Consider the following 22,405-nt stretch of genomic DNA (forward strand, 5'->3'; position numbering starts at 1 on the left):
AATCATTGCTGTAGAGCTTGTGCTTTGTACCGCACTTAAAAGGTTATGATTGAAGAAGATACTCTACTGAAGAAGAAAGTTATATAGCTGTAACTGTGGTTCTGCAGTATATGGTATCTTCCCTTATTGATAACCACCCTTCAACCTGGCCTGGGGCTTGTTAGATTTAGGCAGTGAAAGAGCTCGGTGTCTTTTATTGAAACAATGCAAGTCTTTTTTATGCTTTCATTTTTTTTCTTTTTAGACATTTCGGAATGTGGTTTAACTCCTGTATACATATGCCTATTTTTCCACAGGAAAGTATTATAAGGCGGGCAGATGCAGGGTTAAAAAGTACTGTACTCTCTTCCTTATGATGGGCACATTTATCACATTTATCAATGTGAAGCATTTAAGGAAGATGTCCTTATTGTAAAACCCTGTTAGAGGTAAGTATTTTATTTTATTAACACATTGGTGGATTACAAAGTGCAATTAGTATGGTCTGTGGTGTTCCCCTGCAAGTGCCAATGGTAGTGTGTAGCTTCACTTTTCACCCACTATTTATTTATTATTGAAACATTGTTTTGAAATAGAGGTGGTTTGCCGATTGCCCCTAGGTCAGTACACTTCTTGCTGCACCTCTTTTAGGTTCTCACCTCCCCTACTTGAGGCTAAAAAAGTTTTGGTTTAGATTTACATGTCCCTGCAAGGATATCCTGACAGACCGCGACAAGGTACATACACCAAGGATGATGGGGATATTTAACAAGACAAGAAAAACATAGGCCTTAGGCCACTTGGTACAAACCCTGCACAATATTCTTAGGGTGGGATACTACATTAATGAGAAATGGTAACACTAAGCTTAAAGAACAAAACATACATTAATATAGTCATGTATTCTATATGGATACATGTACACAATACTGCATGGCTGAGCCGATAAAATGGAATGCATAAATATCTGTCCTGCACATTGCAATTACACAAAGAATGAAGGGTCTCGCTTCTTGAAACAGTGGCACATGGATCACCACTTCCTTTCACAGAATCTAGTACTGTCTTAGGTGCCGCTCAGTTTTAGCTCATAGGGTCTCAGTGTCTAGGAGAATAGTGAGCAGTGTTTAAAATTGCTGCCTCAGTCTGCTTATTACTTGCTAAACCACACATCTTCCATGCAGGGAAGGACCATTGCACTTTTGGACAAATGCAGACCACCTCATTTCCTGACTAATGTAAACTTGTAGATGCTATGTGTTCTTCATGTATACACAGACTAGTGCTTCTCTGTGCTTGGGCTTTTTAAACACCAGTTTCCTTTTATGTCCCCACCTCGGTTACCATGCATGAAAACTCCCCTTTTTGTATGGTGACACATGGATTAAGGCAGAAACCTCAGCATGTATTCTGCCCTTTGCAACACAGCCTAATATACAACTTCAAATTTAGGATTTATAGAAAGGGGTTTAATTGGGGCCCACCATTATAGATTGAGCATCCATTGCAACCAACACAATAGTGATAGGGAATCTGCAGTTCTTGTTTCATACTATTTGGCAGTATACTGGTGCTAAGGATTGGTCTGTGAAGGCCTTGCTAAAGTGAAAGGATTATGCCATCTTTCTGGCCCATAAAACAAAGTTCATTTCAAACTATGTTCCGTGGCTTATGGCCCTATGGATACATATGCCTCCATTCTGAATTGTAGCATTGCACAAATCTGAAACGCCTATTTGGTTTTGCTAGAAGATAAGGAATTGAACATGTGTAACTTTATGCTGAAGACGGCAGTCAATAGAATTATATAATGGGGCGAAACTTTGTCAACATGCCACAGTAGGCAGAATGTAGGAAGTCCTGTATCTTCGTGTGCCATACCTATACATGTATAATATAAAAAAAAATTGAACTCTGTCACAGTCTGCTTCTACAGTCTAGTGTAATCACACACTGGCATGTAGTTGCTACTAATCGTAACTAAACCATTCCAGGCCTTGGTATTGTTGATATCGCTCCTATTAATGTGATCTTTGACAATTTTTGAATCGTATGAAAACTGCATAGTATTTAAAAAAAAATTGTTTATTACAAGTTGGCATAACTAACATTTCTCATATGTTATAGAATAATGTTCCAGTGGGGATATAACCCTTTTGTGTATAATGAAATATATATATATACACAGGCTGAGGGCAGGGTTATGATAAAGTAAAAACTCAATACCAGGCAGTATTTTCACTAGATATTTTTTTTGTTAACAGTTCTGTTGCATAGCCAACAAACAGAGTTAATAATTTTGGTTCCGTGTATGGATACTTCAGTAAAGTGACAAGTTTCCAGCGTTGTGATGGAGAGTTGTTTTACTTTATTTCGCTTTTCTGGTGTTTGTAAAATTCCAATTGCAGAACCACTCACACCATTGATGAGCTCTCCTTTGCTGCCACGAGCACATCCCGCGCTAAGCAGCTACTGTAAGTCCCTGCAGCAACCCGCAGTTGCACTATATACATGTAGTACACATTATGATTATCTATGTATTTGGATTGGGACAGGGTAGTTATCTAGTTAATGGAATGGTGGCTGATGGCTGTTGGTGTGATGCCTGTAGCACTGTGCTCACTGAACGAGACTGAATGTACAGCATGCCTGTGAAAGAACTTCTGCTTGTGTACCTAGTAAACTGGGTGATGAATGAGACATTTAAATTGATTAATCTAGACCCACCATCATACTTTGGTGACTGTGCACCAGTGTGTTGTAATTGTGTAGTAACAAATGATGAGTACATTATGGGTATTACGACTGACTGATGTTGCAAGGTAATGTGCAGAATATTGTCTGAACTGTGCGAACAGCAGTCAAGTTTATGGTAGAGAGCAGTTTGTGTGTGTTTTCTAGTATATTTCTAAAGCAACATAGTTTTTCCCCCAAAAAATGTACTCTCAAAAATTGAAAATGTGAAAACCAACCTGAAAATAGCATTGTTCTTAAAGTGGAAGAACAAGGTTGAAAATAAAAATTAAATACATCTGCATAAAACGAAACCATGTGTATATGTACACACACACACACACACACACACACACACATTATGAACTTGTCCCAGAGCCAGGGAGATGCAACGCTGTTTCAGATGACGATGTTCTGTTAAGTGCATCATATTTGGTGAGTTTTGTATTTCATAAAACCTGAGATTTTGCAGTGTCTCGTGTTTTGTTGGCAGGCCTTTTAGTGTTTCTCTATGTATTCAATTTGAAAACTGATACTTGGTACAAGTGGTTTAACTAATGGTTTCTGGTCTTTGTGTTTGTAAAGAAATGCCAAATGGAAGGTTATTGCTTTTCATCAGCAAAATGGCAATTGGTTATTGAATGATGGCAAGTAAATGTAGCGGTGAGACCTAGTGATTATGGCCCAAGGCGTTTGTAGGACTTTAGTAATAAAGTCCATTGTGCTTGACATTACATTGACACTTTCCATAGCAGTTCAGGGAATGGTGGGTTGACTTCCTCTGACTTCAGGAACAACTTCTTAAAAAGGAGTCATTGCCTTCATTCCATAGAGGCATGTCTGTGGTATCTGCTGTGGATGGTAAGGTTGTTCTGCTTAGCGCTAGGAGACAGTTGCATTACGTTCATGATTACCACTTGAAGTGCTCTTTTGTGTGTGAACTAACATTGTTGGTGAAGTGTCCCTGGTCTATCTGCATGAACCTCCAGGTGGGTGAGACTTTCACAAGTATCTGCCCAGCACTGTGCAAGAAAGGTTTCCATCTACAGACAGTTGTAATATGTAAGCTCGAAGGCAAAGCCTAGGTGGTGTAAATGTAAATAAGAGCAGAGCGTCTGAGAATACTCCAGGTGCACCACCAGTACTTGCAGATATCTTGTCATATTTCACTTGATAAGAAGGGTTTAGGTCTTAGTATGAAATGTCATTTTGTTAGCACTCAGTCATAAATATGTGCTTGTCTGTCTGCAGACTAGCCTTTCAGTGGGAATGGAACCAGCCGAACTCCTTATCACAGCAAAACGTACCACAATTCAGCTTCCTGATTTAGTCTACTTCTTGATGCAGGTTGTAATCTGGCTGGCTTCTAGTGTGCTTAGTTCATTGATTAGATGTAGTGTATTTAGTAAATCATGCAAAGTGAATGCACTGCATTGGACAGGTTTATAGACCTCATACATAACTACGCAAGGTACATCTACTTGGCGTCCTTCACTTTGGTTTTCATTGAGTAAAAATTAACTGAGGTAAAAGGAAAATACATTCCCAACGCACTGGGGATATGAACCCCATACACATAAAGTGCAGACACTTGCCCCCCCCCCCGAGGACCATTTATTATTCTGACTTTAAAGGCAGTGGTGTCTCCTCTTGCCCTGCCCCAGACAACTCTGCCAATGTTTGGCTCAATTTAAACCTTCCTTGTCCTGCTAAGATGTTTGGAGTCATTCTCAGGCAGCAACTACAGAAAGGTCTGCAAAACAGCCAACTGTTCGGTCCATTTCTGGCGACTAGCCCAGTGAGCCTTTGTTCTATTAGATAAGTATGTGGTATTCGACCACTTTGAACACACCATGCTTCTCCATTGATTGACAAACCTAGGAAATTTTCCACAATACTTAATGTGGTCATTTCTCCAGCTAGCTAGTGATAACCTCATCTATCGGCCTCTTTGGCAATGTTGCTGTCCTTTGTAACCCCTGAATGTCCTCTCTCAGACCAGTGTTATGCAATGCCCGTCTACGCCCCTAGAATAACCTTATTTACAACTTTTGTGTCAAGTGTTTTCCATGTACATATAGCCCTCGTATATTGAGGCTAGAACCATCAAACTTGGCAGCAGTGACAATTCTTAGGTCACCCTCCATACCAGCCATAATTGGATGTAACATAATTACCTCACCCTGAATCACTTTGAAAAAGGTGCTGGTTTATTAAGAGGAAGCACTGGAAACTCCTTGTTCGCCCTGAATACTGAGTGTTATTTCTTACTCCCTTCTACAAGAGCCAGGGTCTTCATCATTCAGATACACCATAAGTTCTCCAGCAGTTCCCAAAACAGAGCAGGATTCCTTGTTGTGTGTGCCCTCTCGTGCTGCTGTCCAAAGAGTTTTGACAGTCTCACTCCTCTAACTCTTGTAATGGTCTTTATTTGGGCCTCCTCCTATCCTGCTAAATAAACCGCAGGGTTTACGGAGTGTGAGAGTTTGGACAGCCACTGAGAGTCTTCAGCAAGAGCAGATTTCCTACATGCTACCCCAGCTGTATTGGGTTCAAATCCTCCAAAGAAATTAATTCTGTATGTTGTGCATGGTACAGACGCATCTTAGGGGAATAACGTTTTCGAACAATCAATTTGAACGCTACATACTCCACTGGTTTGACTCCACCTGAATTAGTTGGTTAAACCTGAAATTCTAGAAGAGAAATATGTTCTGGGAGCTGGATCCTCTGGTGCACAAGCCACAAAAATGTAATATTGGTTCCCGTCTTCTGAAAGGGGGTGTCCTTCACACCCAGTTCTCAAGACCAAGTAGTGTTCTCAGTAATCCCTTTGTGCTTTCCTTGCAGCTGTTAGATTTGTTTATGACTGAAATCCTGCATTAATAATAAACAAACCAATAACCTAGTGTCTCTAAGGACCTGGGTACAGTTGCAGGCAGTGGTTCTTGGGCAGTATCTCCATGAGTACTGTTTATCACTGGTGTTCCAGGGCCTTTGTTTCGACTGCACTCAAATAGGAATGCAATAACATCAAAGTTACTTTATTTGTTCACTTCATTCTCTATGTATTGTTATGTGCTCCACCCAATGCCATGTAAAGTTGCATACAGCAAATAAATGTACCTATTCCAACCAATCCACATACTCTTGCAGAAGGCATCGCTCCTGCACACTCATCCTTTTTTCCCCAAATCGTTTTCTTGACGTTTATTTAAAATATAACCTCAATCTGTAAACATTGCACTGGTGTACACCACATTAGAACTTCAAGCTTCAATCCCATCCCCACACCGATCCTCGACACAGGCCACCTCATTATCCGTTGCTCTCGGAGTCCCCCGTGGAAGTTTGGCATCTTAGCCTGTTAAGTCCAGGTTCCCTTGTAACAGGCCCCTATAGGAGTTCCAGCCATTCCAAACTTTTCCTCACTTCCGGGGACAGCCTCTACCCGCGTACACCCCCTTTTCTGCCAACATGTACCAGTCCAAATCCTGCTTCCATGCTCTCAGCTCCGGGACTTGCCCGGCACCCCATGACCTTGCTATAGTTCTTTTTGCCACTTCCAGGGCCAAGGTAATCCATGTCCGGTGTGCCCTGCCAATCCCCGCTTTTCCCGATGTTCAAAACAGATTGCTTGGTGGAGACCATTATGGGCCCTTCCCCTGCATCCTCCAAGCACTGCACCACTTGAGTCCAGAATTCCTGTATTTCTGGGCATTCCCCAGAGGATATGAAAAAAGATGCCCGTCTGCCCACATGTGCGTGTAGACCATGTCGCCCTCCCCATCTTTACCATTGTCGTTCAGGCATAGTAGAAGCAATGGAGAATCCACAATTGGATCAGTAGTAAACCTGAGCGGATAGCCACCTCTCTGGGGACTGCAAGGGCTTCTTTCCATTCTCCGTCTTTGAGACCCCCCACCTCCCGATCCCATTCACCCCGTAAGCGTTGCAGGACATCTGCTGTGTGGAGTTGCCGGTGTAATCCTGTTTTTTCCATCCCATGTGTGTTGTGGCTGTCTTCCAAAGTTGAACTACTGTCTTAATAGGGTCGGGCAAGGCTCCTACCCACACACCACCATATAGGGCATTCAACTATCCTTGGGGTCCCAGCAAATACCTAGCCATGCAGAACGCTGGTTCCGTCTGCGGGAGGAAGACCCAACTGATAATCGTTTTCAACTGTGCTGCCCAGTAATATTTCCAGATGTCAGGTAAATCTATGCCTCCATCGTTCCAGGCTCTTGTTAACGTGGGTAGTGCTTTTCATGCTGGCCCTCCACCCCATAGCAGTGAGCGGACCTCCCCCTAAATTGCTTTGAAGTAAGAGTTGAAGACCTCATATGTGGAATTCTGTTATGCGTACAATAAGCATGGTAAAGACATAATTTTAAATAGAGCCACTCTCCCTTGTAGCAAGAGCGGTAAGAATCTCCAATGTCCTGTCTTGTCGTAGTCTCTCTAATAGCGGGCTAGGTTACTTCTAAAAAAAAAAAAAAGGATTCAGTGTCTGGCGTGATGTATATTCCCAAATAACGAAAGCCTGTTGCCGCACAGTCGGGCCACAGCTGTGGAATCCCACTCCTAAGCGGGTAAATCAAAGATTTATGCTGGTTAATCGTGTGGCCTGAATACTTGCAAACATTTGTAATAATCTGTATTAATCTGGCCAACGTGGACTCCAGGTCAGCCCTGTAGAGCAGCACGTCATCTCCGTAAAGTAATGCTTTGTCCTCCAATTGTCCCTTCCACACCAGCCCTCTGACAAGGGTTTTCTGACGGATCCTCTGCGCCAATGGCTCCAGGGCCAAAGCGAAAATCAGTGGGCACAGCGGACAGCCCTGTCTGGCACCTCTCTCGAGTCTTAACCCACCGAAGCGTCCGCCATTAACTTTGACCTGTGCAATGGGGCCTGACGTTGGGGCAGAAACCAAGATTAGCCAGTACTTCGAAGATGTAGTACCACTTCAATGTGTCAAATGATATTTTGGCATCTAGTGACAGGACCAGGGCCTGCTCCCGTAACTTGGTCATCTGCCCCAGCACGGCATGAAGGCTTCAGAGATTAAGTGTAGTGCTCTGGTGGGGCATAAATCTTGATTGATCCGGCTGTATCAGAGACTGGATCACTTTATTGAGGCGCTTGGCCAGTACTTTGGCCAATATTTTGACTTCCACATTTGGTAGCGAGTTTGGCCTATGGAAAGCGCATTCCTCAGGCAGTTCCCTTCCTTGTGTATGACCACTATTGTGGCTATTCTTTGATTGTGTGGTAGAGATCCCTACTGTTTACTCTTTATACATCTGTAGTAGGAGAGGGGGTCTTAGTTGCCAGCATTTTATACATTTCGATTGGGATTCCTTGGGGCCCATGGCTTTTCCAGAGCAAAGCTCCCTAACCACCACAGCAAGCTCCTCTTCGGTTATGCCTACCCCCCGGTAAGCCCTGCTTTGCCCCTGTCATACGTGGGAGGTGGATGTCTTGGAGAAAGGCCCGCTGTACGCTTGTTTTCCCTGACTAGTTTCCCCATCTCCTGCCTTGACTTCCAGAACCCAGCAACAAGACTGATCTCGCTTGTCAAGCCATGCCAGGAGTTTGCCGGTTTTATTTCCCGCTCTCGTCCTTAAGTAACGCAAGCAACAGTATTCACAAACACTATTAGGCCACCTGGTGGTGCCCATATGCCCCACACAGCCAATTAGAAGTAGTGACAAATACTTTGTGAACTGACTCGTCTGACATCCTTTGCAAGCTACCACTCACTCTGCAGGAAAAAAACTACAGTCCCTGACATTCAAGCTCATCTTCATGTCCTTGCGGGGAAAAAAGAAGGCTGAGGCATACTTGAGTCATTGGAAACTATGCCTGTGTATTTGGATGGGTATGAGTTTCATTTCCTGTGTATTTGGATGTGTGAGTTTCATTATTTGAACAAAGTTTTGCATGCCTACTTACTTCAGTGGCTTATATGGTTTGTATGGTTACTTGAACAGAGTATATTGTCTTTGTTCAATTAAATAGGTTATCACATGGTTAGGAATTTGAATAAGGTGTGTTGAGGTACGTTATGTGAATGTTGTGTGTTCATGCCATTGTGTTTAGTTGTTTGAATAGGGTTTGGTTACTTTGCTAGATTATCACATCACCAGGGTATGTTTTGTTTAGGTAATTGACTGGAGAGTGGTGAAGTTGGTTATTGTAATAGGTATAGTGCGTTTATGTATTGGTATGGAGTCTGGTATATTTACTTCTCCAAATAGAATTTGGGGCATTTATTTTTTTCAGTACTACACAATGCATTTGGCTGTTGGCACAAGGTGTGATGAATTTACCTATGTTGGTAATCTGTGATGTATTTAGTAGTCTGAATGAACAGTGGTTGTCTTGTTAATGAGATCTAGAACAGTTAGTTGATTGAATGATATGCGGCAGATTTAGTTTTCTAAAAACTGAGGAATAGATGTGCACATTTCGTTATGAGATTGTACATATAGTTCTTTGCATATGTAATTATCTATTTATTGCCTTGAGCAGGGTATGGTGTATTCAGTTCTCTGAGTTATATTTTGTGTAGTTCTCTGAAAGAACCAAGATCTATACTCTTCTCTAAATTAGGTTTTGTTTGTTTAGCTCCTTGAATAGAGTGTAGTTCTTGGAATAACACATGTGGTGTGTTAAGTGCTCTGTAGGTGGATCAGTTTATTTACTGCTCAGAATACGTTGTGGTGTATTTAGTACTTTGAATGAGGTTGCTGCACTAAGTGCTCTGAATGAGGTATGCTATATTCAGTTTATGAAGAAACAACAATACTGTATTTGGTTCACTGAACACATGATGAATTGCATTCACAGAATGAAATGCATTTAAGTTCACTGGTTCGGCCACAGCAAATTTAAACCGCATGTAATACACCTGGCTTAATTTAGTGAATGGAATACGGTTCTGTGCAGTGTGTGAGAATGAGGAAGGAGGCGTTTTGTAAAACAATGTGGCATATTCTCTTTAATGCATATGCTAGTGTGTTACAAAACCCCTCAGAATGATGCGTCTGGTGGACTGTGGAGACTGTGAAATGCATGTGATGTGTAGTGTGTGGAGTAGGCAATTTATTCCTTTCTGGCACAATACAACGTGGAAGGAAATATATATTGCTATCATACTTACTTTTAATACTGAAAATATCTACTTCTTATGATGGCACTTGTGTTCTTTTGATCTTCCACAGTATAATATTGTTCATTCGTAACTCAATATGACTGGTTGTAACCTGGTATATTTTGTTCACTGTAATATCTTCTGCTGTTGATACTTTTCTGAATGCGGTATGGCATGCTTAGTTTACTGAATGAAGTTTATCTTCTTCACATCATTGAATGGAACAGGCCAAGCAGATAAGATGTTATAAATTTACTGAAAGCAGGGTGGTGTTATTCATGCATTGAATGTTTCACGTTGGTCGTTTTTTTGTGAGTGTTTTCTGGTGTCCATTTTGAAGTTCTGAACACAGCTTGGGATCTGTACTTTATCGAATGTGGTGTGGCGTTTTGGTGCTCTGGGTGTGCAATGATTCCTTTTACTCACAGAACATGGTTTGGTGGTGTTGACTTGCTGTGATATAAACATCTTAGTTCAATCAATGTTTTATGGCCTTTAGTTGTAAAGTTTGGCCTTCCCAAATCAGTGAATGGTGTATGTTGCATTGGGTTCATTGAATGGTGGGTGTGAGTTTCTGGTACTTAGTGTGGTGTTTTATGGAGGGTGGTCATGAGGCTGTTTGCTGTTTGTGTGTCACTGAATGTTGCCTGATGGCCTTAGTTATTAAGGTGCATGTTATCTCACTAAATGAACTATTGGTTGATGGATTTGGCTCATTAAATGTGATGTAGCCTGTTGTGTGCTTTGAATGAAGCGTGATGAGGACAATTAATTGATGAGGATATTTACCTATAATTACTGAAGCTAATTGAGTGGCTTAAAATGTCATATGTGCCAAGGAGTGTTACTTACCTCTACCTATATTTTGATTTCTTTGCAGGGCATTTTTCTGTTCCATGTGGTGAACTACAAGCCGCTGACGTACAATAGCACTTATGTGTACCCTTGGTGGGGCGAGGCCATCGGGTGGGGGCTAGCACTGTCCTCCATGCTGTGCATCCCGCTGACCGTCGCTTTCAAGCTGCTTCGCTCTAAGGGTTCGCTGCGAGAGGTGAGTGAATCCCACCACTCCTCTTTGCATCCACCTCAGCCACCTTTGATATGTCAGTAATATGAATTTGTTGTGCAGAAGTGAGTGAAAATTGACTCGTTAGATTAGATGCTTAGAAGTCAGGTCAGCAGCAAATTGATAGTTTTGCTTTGTCAGTATAGTAGCATGAGCCACCCTGCATGGTTGACTCTTCCTGGGACTCATCTGTGAAATGCTGCTTGAGCTGCTATGGACAGTGAGCTCGGGAACTATTTTTGGGTGGACCCACATCACGTGTGATGTCTTGCTTACACAGTACAACAGTGATGGTTGGCAGTTGGTTGAATAATTGTGAATCACTGGTAATCCCTCTTGATGTGTTCCATTGTTTTTATAAACTGAGCTAATTTACCCAGGTACTAAAATAAGCAAATCCGTCTTTGATGCACTCCAGACAGTTCAGTCCACACTTTCCTCAAAATCTGTGCAAAGCTGGTGCTGTTTGCGTCAAGAGGACACTGGCAGATATAGACACCCACCCTATATCTTCACCTAGTTTTATCAATCTGTGGAGGTGGTGGGGTAGATCAACAGACTATCTCAGGATACCGAGGATCCCAGAAGCAGGGTAGATGCAGTAAATGCTGCCTTTGCTTAGATACACAGTTGTCTCTGGTTTCAGAACAGGAGCAGGGGTAACTTTTCACCTTTGAAAGTAGAATAATGTTGAAATGCGGAGTCAGTCTGGGGCTTCTCTGGCCAGGGCCTTCATAGGAACTGACCCCTATAAGGCAGTCATCAGTCTGGATATTTCTTCTTTGAGGTGGCTTCCATCTCCAGGTCATTGCATGATAGAATAGTGAGGCACAGTTATGTGAAGGAGAGAGGAGATTGTGATATGTGAAGCATAATGCCTTTGCAGGATTGCACAAGCCCTTGTGGATTACTGATGCACACTGTTTTAAGAAGTCAGGGTTTAAGACTGTGAATAGCAGTCCTGTCCTCTAGCAAGTGGCTCATTGTCAATTTTCATAGTAGTCAGACAGTCAAAGGTAAGGCTAGTGGGCTCATTTTGCTATTTGCTAGAGATCTTGTTAGTACACTTTTTGCCTGAAGTCATCCAGACATAGAAACTACTTAACGGGCTGATTGACACAGGATTTCTAATGAGGAGAGACTGTTAGGAGTGCCTTAAAACACTGTGTAAGGATAGGAAATCCGTGTACCCTGTACACTGGGAAAAGGAGCAAAGCCCCTTGTGATCTTTCATGCCTGTCTCTATATAGTCTGAATTAAATGTAATACCCACGGTCAGGTAATACGAATCTCCTCTGAGGTCCACATGACCCGATGGCTGTAAGTCGCACCCTCTGGAATGCAAGTCTGTGCACATGTCACAGCCCTGGACCTTGCAAACCTGCCAGATCATTTCGGCCAACTAGATCCTAACTCATGAGCCTTCTAGGGTATGTCGCAAACAATTGCTGTGATATGCAAGCAGTGACTGGTCTGTGTAGGAGCTGCTGCATTTTGCACCAGTTGACGCCTTCTAGTTGGTTCAAGAGGAACAGTTGAGTTGCATTGCCACCAAGGCACAAACTAGTTATTCAAGGTTCAAACCTAGTGGATCCCAAATCTTCCAAGAACTATCCAGTAACATAAAAAGATAATGGTACCTACATGGTATTGTGTGGTCCTCACTGTGCTACTTTCATTTGTAACCCGCAAAGTTGATCACCTGCCCTTCCAAATATATCAGTAGAAATGTGTGTCATTTGCATGCTTTTGCTGACGTTGGGCTTTGAGGCCATGGTACCTTAACAGCAGGAAAAGTAGAATCTGCATCTCATTTGACCAGACCTTGGTCATTGCCTCCCTCAGGCGGTGGCAGATTTTGACAAGTTAAAGAGTTGCAGTCCAAGCCATGGGTGCCCAGGTTGAAAATGAATCCTAGAAAATGTTTGTGTTAAAATGGAACTAACAAGTGTTCTTTTTCTCCCTCTTTCAGCGCTGGCAGCACCTCACTGCGCCGGTTTGGGGTCACCACCACCTGGAGTACCTGACCCCTGAGGCAGAGACCAAGCTGCTTCCACCGGAGGCTCTCATACCAGTCAACAGCGAGAAAGCCACACTCTTTGAGACCGTGATCTAAGAAGAGGGTGCCACTGATGTTCGAGGCTGTACCAAGCCATTGCTTCCGCAAGCCTTCCTTGACTTTAATTGTGCCAATTTGTGATTCTTTTACAGTATGAAAGCTCAGATTTGTGCTTGGCGCCCAGATCCCGTTCCATGCCTTGAGCTGGAACAAGGGGGAAGGGTGTGCAGCACCCATGGAAACAAAGTAATCACGCCTTTGTAATTAGTCTGGTAAACAGCCCAGCGTGAGATATATTGTATTTTATAAACAAGGGGAAAAAAAACTTTCCACAATTTCCCAATAGTTGCATGCACCTCAAGTGTCACGAGGGATAGGGTAAAGTCGCACAAGTAAGGCTGGACCTGACTCTGCCCCATCTCCCTGGTGTTTCATAGGCCCAAATGACAGAGGACTTCTTCTGCTCTTCAGAATTCTTAGTGGCACCGGGTAGTGAAGAAATCAGTCGTATGACTTCCTCATGGGCTGGTCAGTTTGCCTCTGTGCCCCGGTCACAAATATAGTATGCCTACAAGTAGGTTATAGTAGTAATGACATTTTGAACAAATGTTTTATTACAGAAGGAGGTCCACCCATAGAAACGAAGCCAATAGTTCAGGTCCTTTTAGCTAAGTAAATTTCTCGGTATTACCTCAGCCTCCAGAAAAATAGTTGAAATCAGCCGTTATAAGTAAGGTTTTGACCACTCTCCCAAAAATGACAAGCCATATTGCTTCACGCCTCTGGAAACTAGAAAATGTTTTTTTCCTTTTGTCCGTTTACTTTTGCTGTAACAAAAATAAAGTAGTGACTCTCCACTCAGAGCATCAGCTGCCCACAACACACCTCTGTTCTCCAAGGAGGATGGTGCAGTCCGAGCGAGGACCTGAGTGACATATCTTGAAAGCCTTTTCTGCTTAGACAGACCATGTAAAAACACAAAACGACCCACACTTTAAAATAATAAACTTTAGAAACTGGCATTTAAATCACTGTAAATTAGCACAAAAAGTACAGATGTAAGAAGGAGAGGTGTCTAAATGTGTGCATTGGATCATGAATCAGTTTCCTCTCTTTTGTGTAGCTCTATAATGCTGTGGGATGGGGAGACCTAGGTCCGGGCAGGTTAGCTCATGGCTTCTGGTGAGGCTAGCAACAATGCTGGAAGCATATTAGGTGAGGGGACCGATGGGAGTATCTGGAGGCTTGTTTTGCTCCTGCGAAGCTGGTAAGATAGCGCCTTGGTTTTACACCAGCTTTGGATGTCTGCGTGTAGCCTACAGGTGAGGTAACACGTTGAATCCGGACAGTATTAACTCTAAATTTTAGAGTACTGTAACTTGAGTACTTTGTTGTGCTGGCCAGATGTATTTGTTAGATATATAATGCAGAAGCATTACTGTATGGTGTACAAGTACAAACCTTACCATAATAGTGTGTTTGTGGAGTAGTGCCTACTTCCTGATTGGTAATCTATAAACTAACATTTTCATTTGGAATCATTACTATCATTACTATTATTGTAACAAAAAAAATTAAAACAACCTTATCAATGACTTCAAGTGTCCTAAGCATGGCCCTACAATCGGCTTTAAAGACAAATTGTAATTCAATTAAAAAAATGGCAGTTAGGAGCGGGTATACCTGGTCCTCTGGTGGTCGTGGGTGGGAACCAGGCATGTGTCCCTGAGGGTTTTCTTCCATTTGAGGGCTGTTCTTCCACCCAACAAGGCTACGTACTGTCTGTCTGCCTAATGATTCATTGGTCGTTATTTGAAGCTTGTCTTGGAAAACCCTCTAATTGGATGAGAAGACTTTCCAGCAGCTTAAAGTGGTGGATTCTGCCACATAAACCACATCTTACCTGATCAGGACACCACCAGCATGTTTGCTGCCAGCAGACTCCGGTGATACAATGCTTCCCTCTCTAGTTTACTCAATGATTGGACCCCTGAGAGCAGTAGATTTTATCACTTCTTCCAAATTGATTCTTTGAGAGCTTACACAGTCTCCTGAAGTGTGTATGGACAGCCACGGGTAGCCTGACCCCTACGGAGCCGTCTTTGTAACACCAGGTTAGACTGATGAGACCCGGGGTAGAGACAATCAGAAGCCTGGTGTAGGACAGAGTACTGCCCTGGCAAATCCACAGTCTGTACCCGGTGTTGAATGCTTGTATTAGATTTTAACCCTCCATAACCTTGGTTTTAGCATTTTAATTAGATGTAGTATTTACACAATACATTGGCCGCAGGGTTTTTAAAGTAATAAGCTATTGAACATTGATAACAATTCTGTTGCCTTCATGACGCCGCCCATTACACCACAGGTATGCCTGTGGGACTGTGATCAGTGGTTTTTTTTTAAAATTTATTTAGTGAATGCTATACCCTGAAGGATCCATGGATAAAGGACTAGAGAAAAGGTAAGGCATCCTTTGAAGTGAGTCTGTAGGTTACCAATCAGGAAGTAGGCACCACAAACACACTATGATGGTAAGGTTTAACAGACAGGACACTGACTGCAAAGCTGGTCACCCTAGACTGACTCAGTGTGTGTGACGACTGAGGAAGATCGTTGACTGGTGCACCAGACATTAGCCTCCAGCGTCTACTTTCAGGAGTGTTCTGGGCAACTGGCAAGCCTGTATTCTTCTACACCAAGCAGGAGGGCATTGCACTTGTTAATGCCATTGTAATGCTTATGTTGATGATAAGGAGATGGACCTTCTTGAACCGGAGTCCTAAAATTTCAGTATCTAGATCATCGATTTCTTCCTGACATCTGAAGGGTGTGGGGTCGTTATGCTTGAGCTGACCTAGGGCCAGATGTGAAAAGGGTTTTTGCAGTCGCAAATTGTCCAGTTTGCAGAATCGGGCCGTTAGTACATCCAAAAATGTTTTTTTTGCAGTCACAAACACTATTTAGCAATTTGGTTATCTATGACCGAATTGTTAAATAGGTTTGTGAGTCAGTATTAGGAAGTGGCATGTCAAGGGGGCGTCCCTTCCTAAGGACGAGTTGCAGGGGATGTATGAATGTTTTGCAACCGGAATGCGGTTGCAGAACATTCGCAGTTCTGGTGGTAACCCATTTGCAAATGGGAAGCGGTCCCCAAGGGCCCTCTTCCCCTTTGTGAATGTGGGTGCAAACATTTTGTAAGAGCAGGCAGTGGTCCCGCAGGCTACTACCTGCTCTTAAAAAAACTTTTCAGTTTTCTTTTTGAAACGCAGCCCATTTTTCTTTGAGGAAAACTGGCAGAATTTTTTTTTAAAAATCGGCTGATGTCCCCAGCAGGCCACCATCCCTGTGGTTGTAGCCATTCACAATGGGTCCCAGATTGTGACCTGCCTCATGAATATTGATGAGGCAGGTCCTTTTGCGACCCACTGTGAATCACTAAATGTGCCTGAGACACATTGGTACATTGCAGTTTGCGGTTTCCTAATTGGAATCTTTGTACATCTGGCCTCTAGTCTTGAGAAGGGAGGAAGGATCATCTACGGCATGCACAAAAGAATTTAGTAGGAAATCGCAAACTGGAATCTTTGTACATCTGGCCCTTCCTTAGTCTCAAGATGGAAGAAAGGATCACTATTGGCACACACGAGTTTTGTTTGTTCATCGAAAATAGACATTTTTAGATATTCTGTGCTTGATAAATCAACACCCGTGCCTTCTTTTGACTCCATGCCTTTTTCAGTACTCTGTACATTTCCGACATTCTCCTGAAAATATTCTGTTCACTCTCAGACTCTAATGAAAGACATCGGCATTGTCTAGCAAATTTCACCAAGAAGTGGGGTTTTCTTCACTGACACTTCTGCTGACAAACTCTAGATATCGTTTGGGCCAGGATGTCTTGGACAGATTATATGGTAGTAAAGAGAAATCGATCCGGACATTTGTGGCAGCAGTTATTTGTTAGTCGTGAAAGTTGCACACTACAGCTACCTTAGTTACCCCAGGTCAGATGAAGACTGGTGTCTGGAAGAGGCGAGATCCAATCAAGCAATGTGAGACCTAAGCCGAATAACAGAAAGCTGCCAGCCATACCAGGCTGACAAAAGGTGTTCAATTATAAATCCTTTAAACAGTTTGTCAGTATTGATCACTACAATCATAAAATTTAGTAAATTAGGGCCTGATTATATCCTATGGAAACTGTAATACAGCGGATGGGATATCTGTCATGATTATGACAGAGTAACCCATCTGCCAAACTCTAAATCAGGCCCTTTGTTGATTTAGATGCTAGAAGAATAACCAATCTGTGTATTGAAAAAGGTCTAGGGCACTCCTAGATGTATTGTTAGACTCCCAGATCACCAGTAATCCCCATGTGTCATAAATCATGATTCAAAACCAAGATCCTAATTTAGGAACTTTAAAGATGTCAGTGCCACGCGTTATTGAGTTATATTTTAATACTAGAACCTAGATGTTCTGCAACAACTGTCTCTTTGGTGTAGTTTATAATCCTAGCATTGAAGCAGTGAAGTCACTGAAAACAGCAGAGTGAGCGTATTAAGCAAATTAGAGAGCAATACCTTTAGAGAGTTAGGACGTCCCACATGCAAGCACTTCTGTGCACTTACGAAAGTTACATATCTTATCCCAAGGTTTTAAGGGTTCCATGCAGAGCACATTGCCCATGAATATTTCTCAGCTCTTGGCCAGGCTTTTTATTATGGTAAAAGTTCCATTGGGAGGAGGTTAATTGGATAATCGTTAAATCAAGGTCAGCATTTAAATCCTAGGACCTGCTGGTGGGATCTGCAATCTGTGATGAATGAACTGGCTACAGCACATTGTGTGCACTATTGGATACCCACCAGTACCTATGCATCAGAACCTGACCTGTATATAATGGCATGCTAGACTCCAAACGCATGCGTTCTCTTCCTGCGTAAAAACTGGGATGCACATGTGCACGCACTCGCCTTCTGCAGCACTGAGCAAGATGCACAACATCGATTTCATATCTAAATGTTTTTGTGTGTGTCTGCTAATGTGGTTCATGAAGCACTCTCTGCATTGTCAATGTGCAGGGATCTGTACAGCAAGCCATAGAACCACCCTCTGTAACAAAGCATCATAGGATATGCCCACAGTGTTGTGTTGTGTTTTTAGTGTTAACTTGTGCCAAATGTCTCCTTGCTTCCCCTCTTTGAGAACTGATTTGCCAGAGCTTGCCCTAAACGCTCCTTCTGTCTCTTCTCTGATGGACCCGCCCCTTTACCTCTCCTATGCAGTATTCACCTCTGAAGTGTAACAATGACAAATATTTTCTGTAGGTCATATTTTTTATGAATAAACTGTAAGAAGAGAGTGAATAAGGCAATAAAAGTGTTATAGAAGAGCAGATTCTGGTTTCTGTGGTTATTTATCTAGTGTACTAAGATGAATGGACGCGTGTAATCTAAACCACAGGTTGATAACAGGTATTGCATAAGAAGGTTCAGGTAAACCAATTTACTGTATGTTAAACAATTATATCTGTGCGCCCCCCACTTGGATCAGCCACTTGTCCTGAAGAGCAAAAAATTGAGTCAGACACCAAAGTAGTACAACCATTGAAGTCTTGCACAAGTACACAAATGTCGACACTTGGTCGTGGATGACCCCAGAACTAAAATTTGGGGCCGCTGGAGGGAGTACCACAGTTTTAACTGTGACTCTGTAATCCTCAGTGCTGGGGTAAGATATTCGTCTGACACATTGACTACAATCGCATTCAGACCATGCAATGGGGGTTGAGAATATTGGAGCTGCTAATGCTGTCCATTGATATACGTTTTTACTGTCAAAGTCCGATGGTTTGACCAAGGTTTTTCTTTGTTTAGCAACATAACATTAATAAAAAGATTTTAAAAACAAATGTCAACACAGTTGCTGTCCTTGGAGCAGACATCCCCATAGAACATCGCTTGAACAATTAACACGTATACCGTTATCACCTCACCACGTGTTCAGGGAAGGAGCAATCTACAGTGTTATAGCAACCTTTACCTTCTCTGTTTGCTTGTAACAGGGACATAGCCTGCAAACCTGAGGAGATGGCTCATGGACACGACCCAAGCATTGACTGCCCCTGCATGCCTTTCCATAAAATATCTTACTGTGTCAACCTAACTTTCAGTAATTGGACATCTCCTACTGCTGGCTGTTGGGCTTTCGCTGGGTTTATCTATATCAGGGATATCCTACCCTTTCTACAATAAGAGCTGCTTATATTCCATAAAGGTAATTCCAGAGCTACTTACACAACTTATATGTGTTACAACAGTGACCTCTTCAGACAAGATTTCTCTAGTGGCTCATTGCATGCAGGATTACAATCAATGACCATATCAGTGCGTTTGTGTTGTAATGTGGTTCGTGTATTTTCAACGCGTGAGCTCTTGACGGTTCCGAGGTTCTGTTACCACGGAGATGGCTCCGCGGATTGTGGCAGTTACGAGGAGCCGGCAAGAGGGAGGCGCTGATCTTTGGGACTGGTAATAAATATTTCAACTATAAATTACGTCTTGGACTTTTATCTACAACACAAAATTTGGCTGGGTGATTGGGTGAAAGCTAAGTCTGGGAGAATTGTTAGAGGGATGAATAAATTCAAAGGGCCATTTCAAGTCAAGGAAGTTCATCCTTGGTACGTGATTTTGAGCAATAGTGAGAGATGGAATCTCAGGAGAGTGGCAAAGTGTAATTATACAAAAAACATTATTACAGAAGATGAGATCAGTGATGGATGCAGTGGATTTATGTTTGACGAGCTGAAAATACACGAACCACATTACAACAGTTTGCAAGGTCGCCACCAATAATGCCCAAAAGAAAATCTTTAACAATTTTGATTTCAAGTGCCTTTACATGCCATAGTAGTCATATACACAATGCCATCTGGCACATAGGGAACATCAAGAATACATCTCCCTAAACCTTCAGGAGTTAACAGTTACATGTTCGCCTTGCATTTTATTATTTGTACCAATATCAGCTTATTAGTTCTGGAAAAAAAAAACATTTTCATTTAAAAAATATCCTTTTCAATTTTAGAAATATAGCTAATTCAACCAAGCAAAAGCCTTTTATTTACATGGTTGGGCTGCCCATAGAAGTTATCCACAAGTAGCCCCCAAGCTACTCCTTGGAGAATTCTAGTCTATACAATCCTCAACACAATTCCTGGCATCTGATTCTGAATACTCCCATCACGTATCCCATCAACGAATAAACTGAAGTTGACTTCAAGTTGGAAGTCTTCAGGCCTCAATAACATTTCAGGTGTCATTGGAAATGAAGTGAATTTGGCCAGCAAGCACTTTGTCCATGATTATCTCTGAGATCCACTTACCATTCTATTGCTTCATGTGTTGCATTAATGTCCCAGGGAATTCATTCAGTGTGTTGATGAGCCAAACTCTATCTGCCTCCAATGTTTGGCTTCCCTCAAGCTTTATGTCCGATCATGTCTCGTTGCATGTTTTCTTCTTGGTTGCCTGTCCAGTGGTAGGCCCTGCCCAACTTATCCAGTATTGTATCTTTCATAAATTCACATGCTTGAGTCATCCCCGTCGTCGAAGTGGGAGTCGCAAGGTACATGAAAAAGCAGTAAGCACAAATTCTTTTTTCATAGGCTATAATGCTAATCAAATCACTCAGCTAGCCTATCCTTGTCCTTTTGTAAAAAGAACCAAACTTGACTCATGACCAATCAGGCTCCAGCACCCTCTAGAATACTCTCCAGAGAGGCTCATTCCCTCAGATTTTCTACCACACGTCGTGTGAAGGGAGTCTCCCTGAGCTCTGCTCAGTTTACTTCTTCTGACAGGAAGATTTTCTCTCAGAAAACTCAGAAAATGTTGGATTCTTCCAGGAAAGGCCTTTTCCGCCCTTGTAAGACCTGTGGCAAGAAAAGGCTGCATGTGGCTGATCTACATAAAGACGGTTTATACTGCTTAGATCCTGTACATCAGGTGAAAGATTGCAAGATATGCCGCACTTTCTCTGCGAAGACCCTTAGAGAAGGAAGACTGTTGACCTGGTTACAGGCAAAATCCTGTACTTCAGGTGAGGCGAGTGATTAAGAAAGGCTGCATAAAAGGTCCAGATCGGAATCGTCATAAAACGCACCATAAAGAGGGTGCTAAGGGCATTCAAAGCTCAATTTCATCTGAGTCATCCTCTCCTCATCGCAAAAATGAGTCCTCTCACTGTTCTCCTTCATCAGAGCCTTCCACCTCTAAAAAGGTATCTCTCAAATTTAAGTCCACAACGACACAACCGCCGACGACAGTGCCGACAATGGTTTCCACATCTACCGTCTCCACCGCCTCGTCGACGAGACAGTCGTCGACTACGACTACGTTGAAGTCTGTGTTAAAGGTTCCTATTCCTTCAAATAGGCCACCGTCGATGAAGGCTCATCCAGAAAATACTTTGTTGCTGAAGGGAACGTCAACACTATCGTCGACAAGTACATCGTCGTTGATGACATCGTCAACGAGAGTATCGTCGACAGCAACACCGTCGACGAGAGGACCGTTGACGACACCACCGTCTACGAGAGTACTGTCAAGGCCACCGTCGTCGACACTACCGTTGACGAGACCGTTGTTGATGGAGAAATTGTCCATGACCCCAGTTCCGTCGACGGGACCATCGTCGACGACACCAATAGTAGCTGTAAGCCAAGATGTGATTCCTATTTCCTCTGGGTCTCCTGACCTTCACGCTACAGTTAAGATTACAGCGATGTCTAGGTCTACAATCTATCCGCAAGCTACTTCACCAAGTAAGGTAACAACCTTACTTCCTAGTCATCTGCTTGACTGGGAGGAGTCAGATGAGGGCACGTTTGGTGATGCACACAGCCCATCCCAGTTGCATGTCAAGTATCATGAGGATGAGTACGAACAACAGTACCAATCTTATACTTATAAAAGACGCTATTACGAACCTCCACATCAGCCAAGAGACACTGTGCAGATGCCTGCCTCCTTGATTCAAGACTTGCAGTTCATGTTGCAGGATTATAAGAGGAGGTTCCCAACCGCAGCGGAGGAACAGCCGCCTCTTCCAACCTCTCCTGTTACACCAAGGAGTATCCCTCCACCTCCAGCAACTCTCAGGCTTACACCACAATCTACAATAGCCGCTCCCCCCAGAGATGTTTCTTTGTCAGGGGATGGAAGAGAAGGAGAGATTCCAACACCACAACATCCTAGTGATGAATGGGATGATTATTTAGCTCCTACTCCTTCACCACCACCACCTACTCGTCCATCAGATTCTCCACCGGAGGGTATAGGTGTTTTTCACAACTTGATGGATAGAGTGGCCACACGGTTTCACTTGCCAACTTCG

The 22,405-nt window shown here is 42.8% G+C and overlaps 1 protein-coding gene across 5 annotated transcripts in view; it reads left to right on the forward strand.

Moving 5' to 3' along the window:
• The window catches only part of LOC138258882 (sodium- and chloride-dependent creatine transporter 1-like), a 290,710-nt gene extending 272,309 nt beyond the window's left edge, over nucleotides 1-18,401 (forward strand). For 2 of the 5 annotated variants that reach the window (XM_069206192.1, XM_069206193.1), the window contains exons 13-14: nucleotides 10,753-10,923; nucleotides 12,911-18,401. In XM_069206192.1, the coding sequence (XP_069062293.1) occupies nucleotides 10,753-10,923; nucleotides 12,911-13,054 (315 nt within the window). In that variant the 3' untranslated portion in view covers nucleotides 13,055-18,401. Of the gene's footprint in view, nucleotides 1-2,387; nucleotides 2,454-10,752; nucleotides 10,924-12,910 lie in introns of all 5 variants that reach the window. The other 3 variants (XR_011198598.1, XR_011198597.1, XR_011198595.1) reach the window with 3 other exon arrangements.
• The last annotated feature ends 4,004 nt before the right edge of the window (nucleotides 18,402-22,405 follow it).

The sequence above is a fragment of the Pleurodeles waltl genome, chromosome 9 (assembly GCF_031143425.1).
Source record: "Pleurodeles waltl isolate 20211129_DDA chromosome 9, aPleWal1.hap1.20221129, whole genome shotgun sequence".
In the NCBI taxonomy this organism is placed as follows: domain Eukaryota; kingdom Metazoa; phylum Chordata; class Amphibia; order Caudata; family Salamandridae; genus Pleurodeles; species Pleurodeles waltl.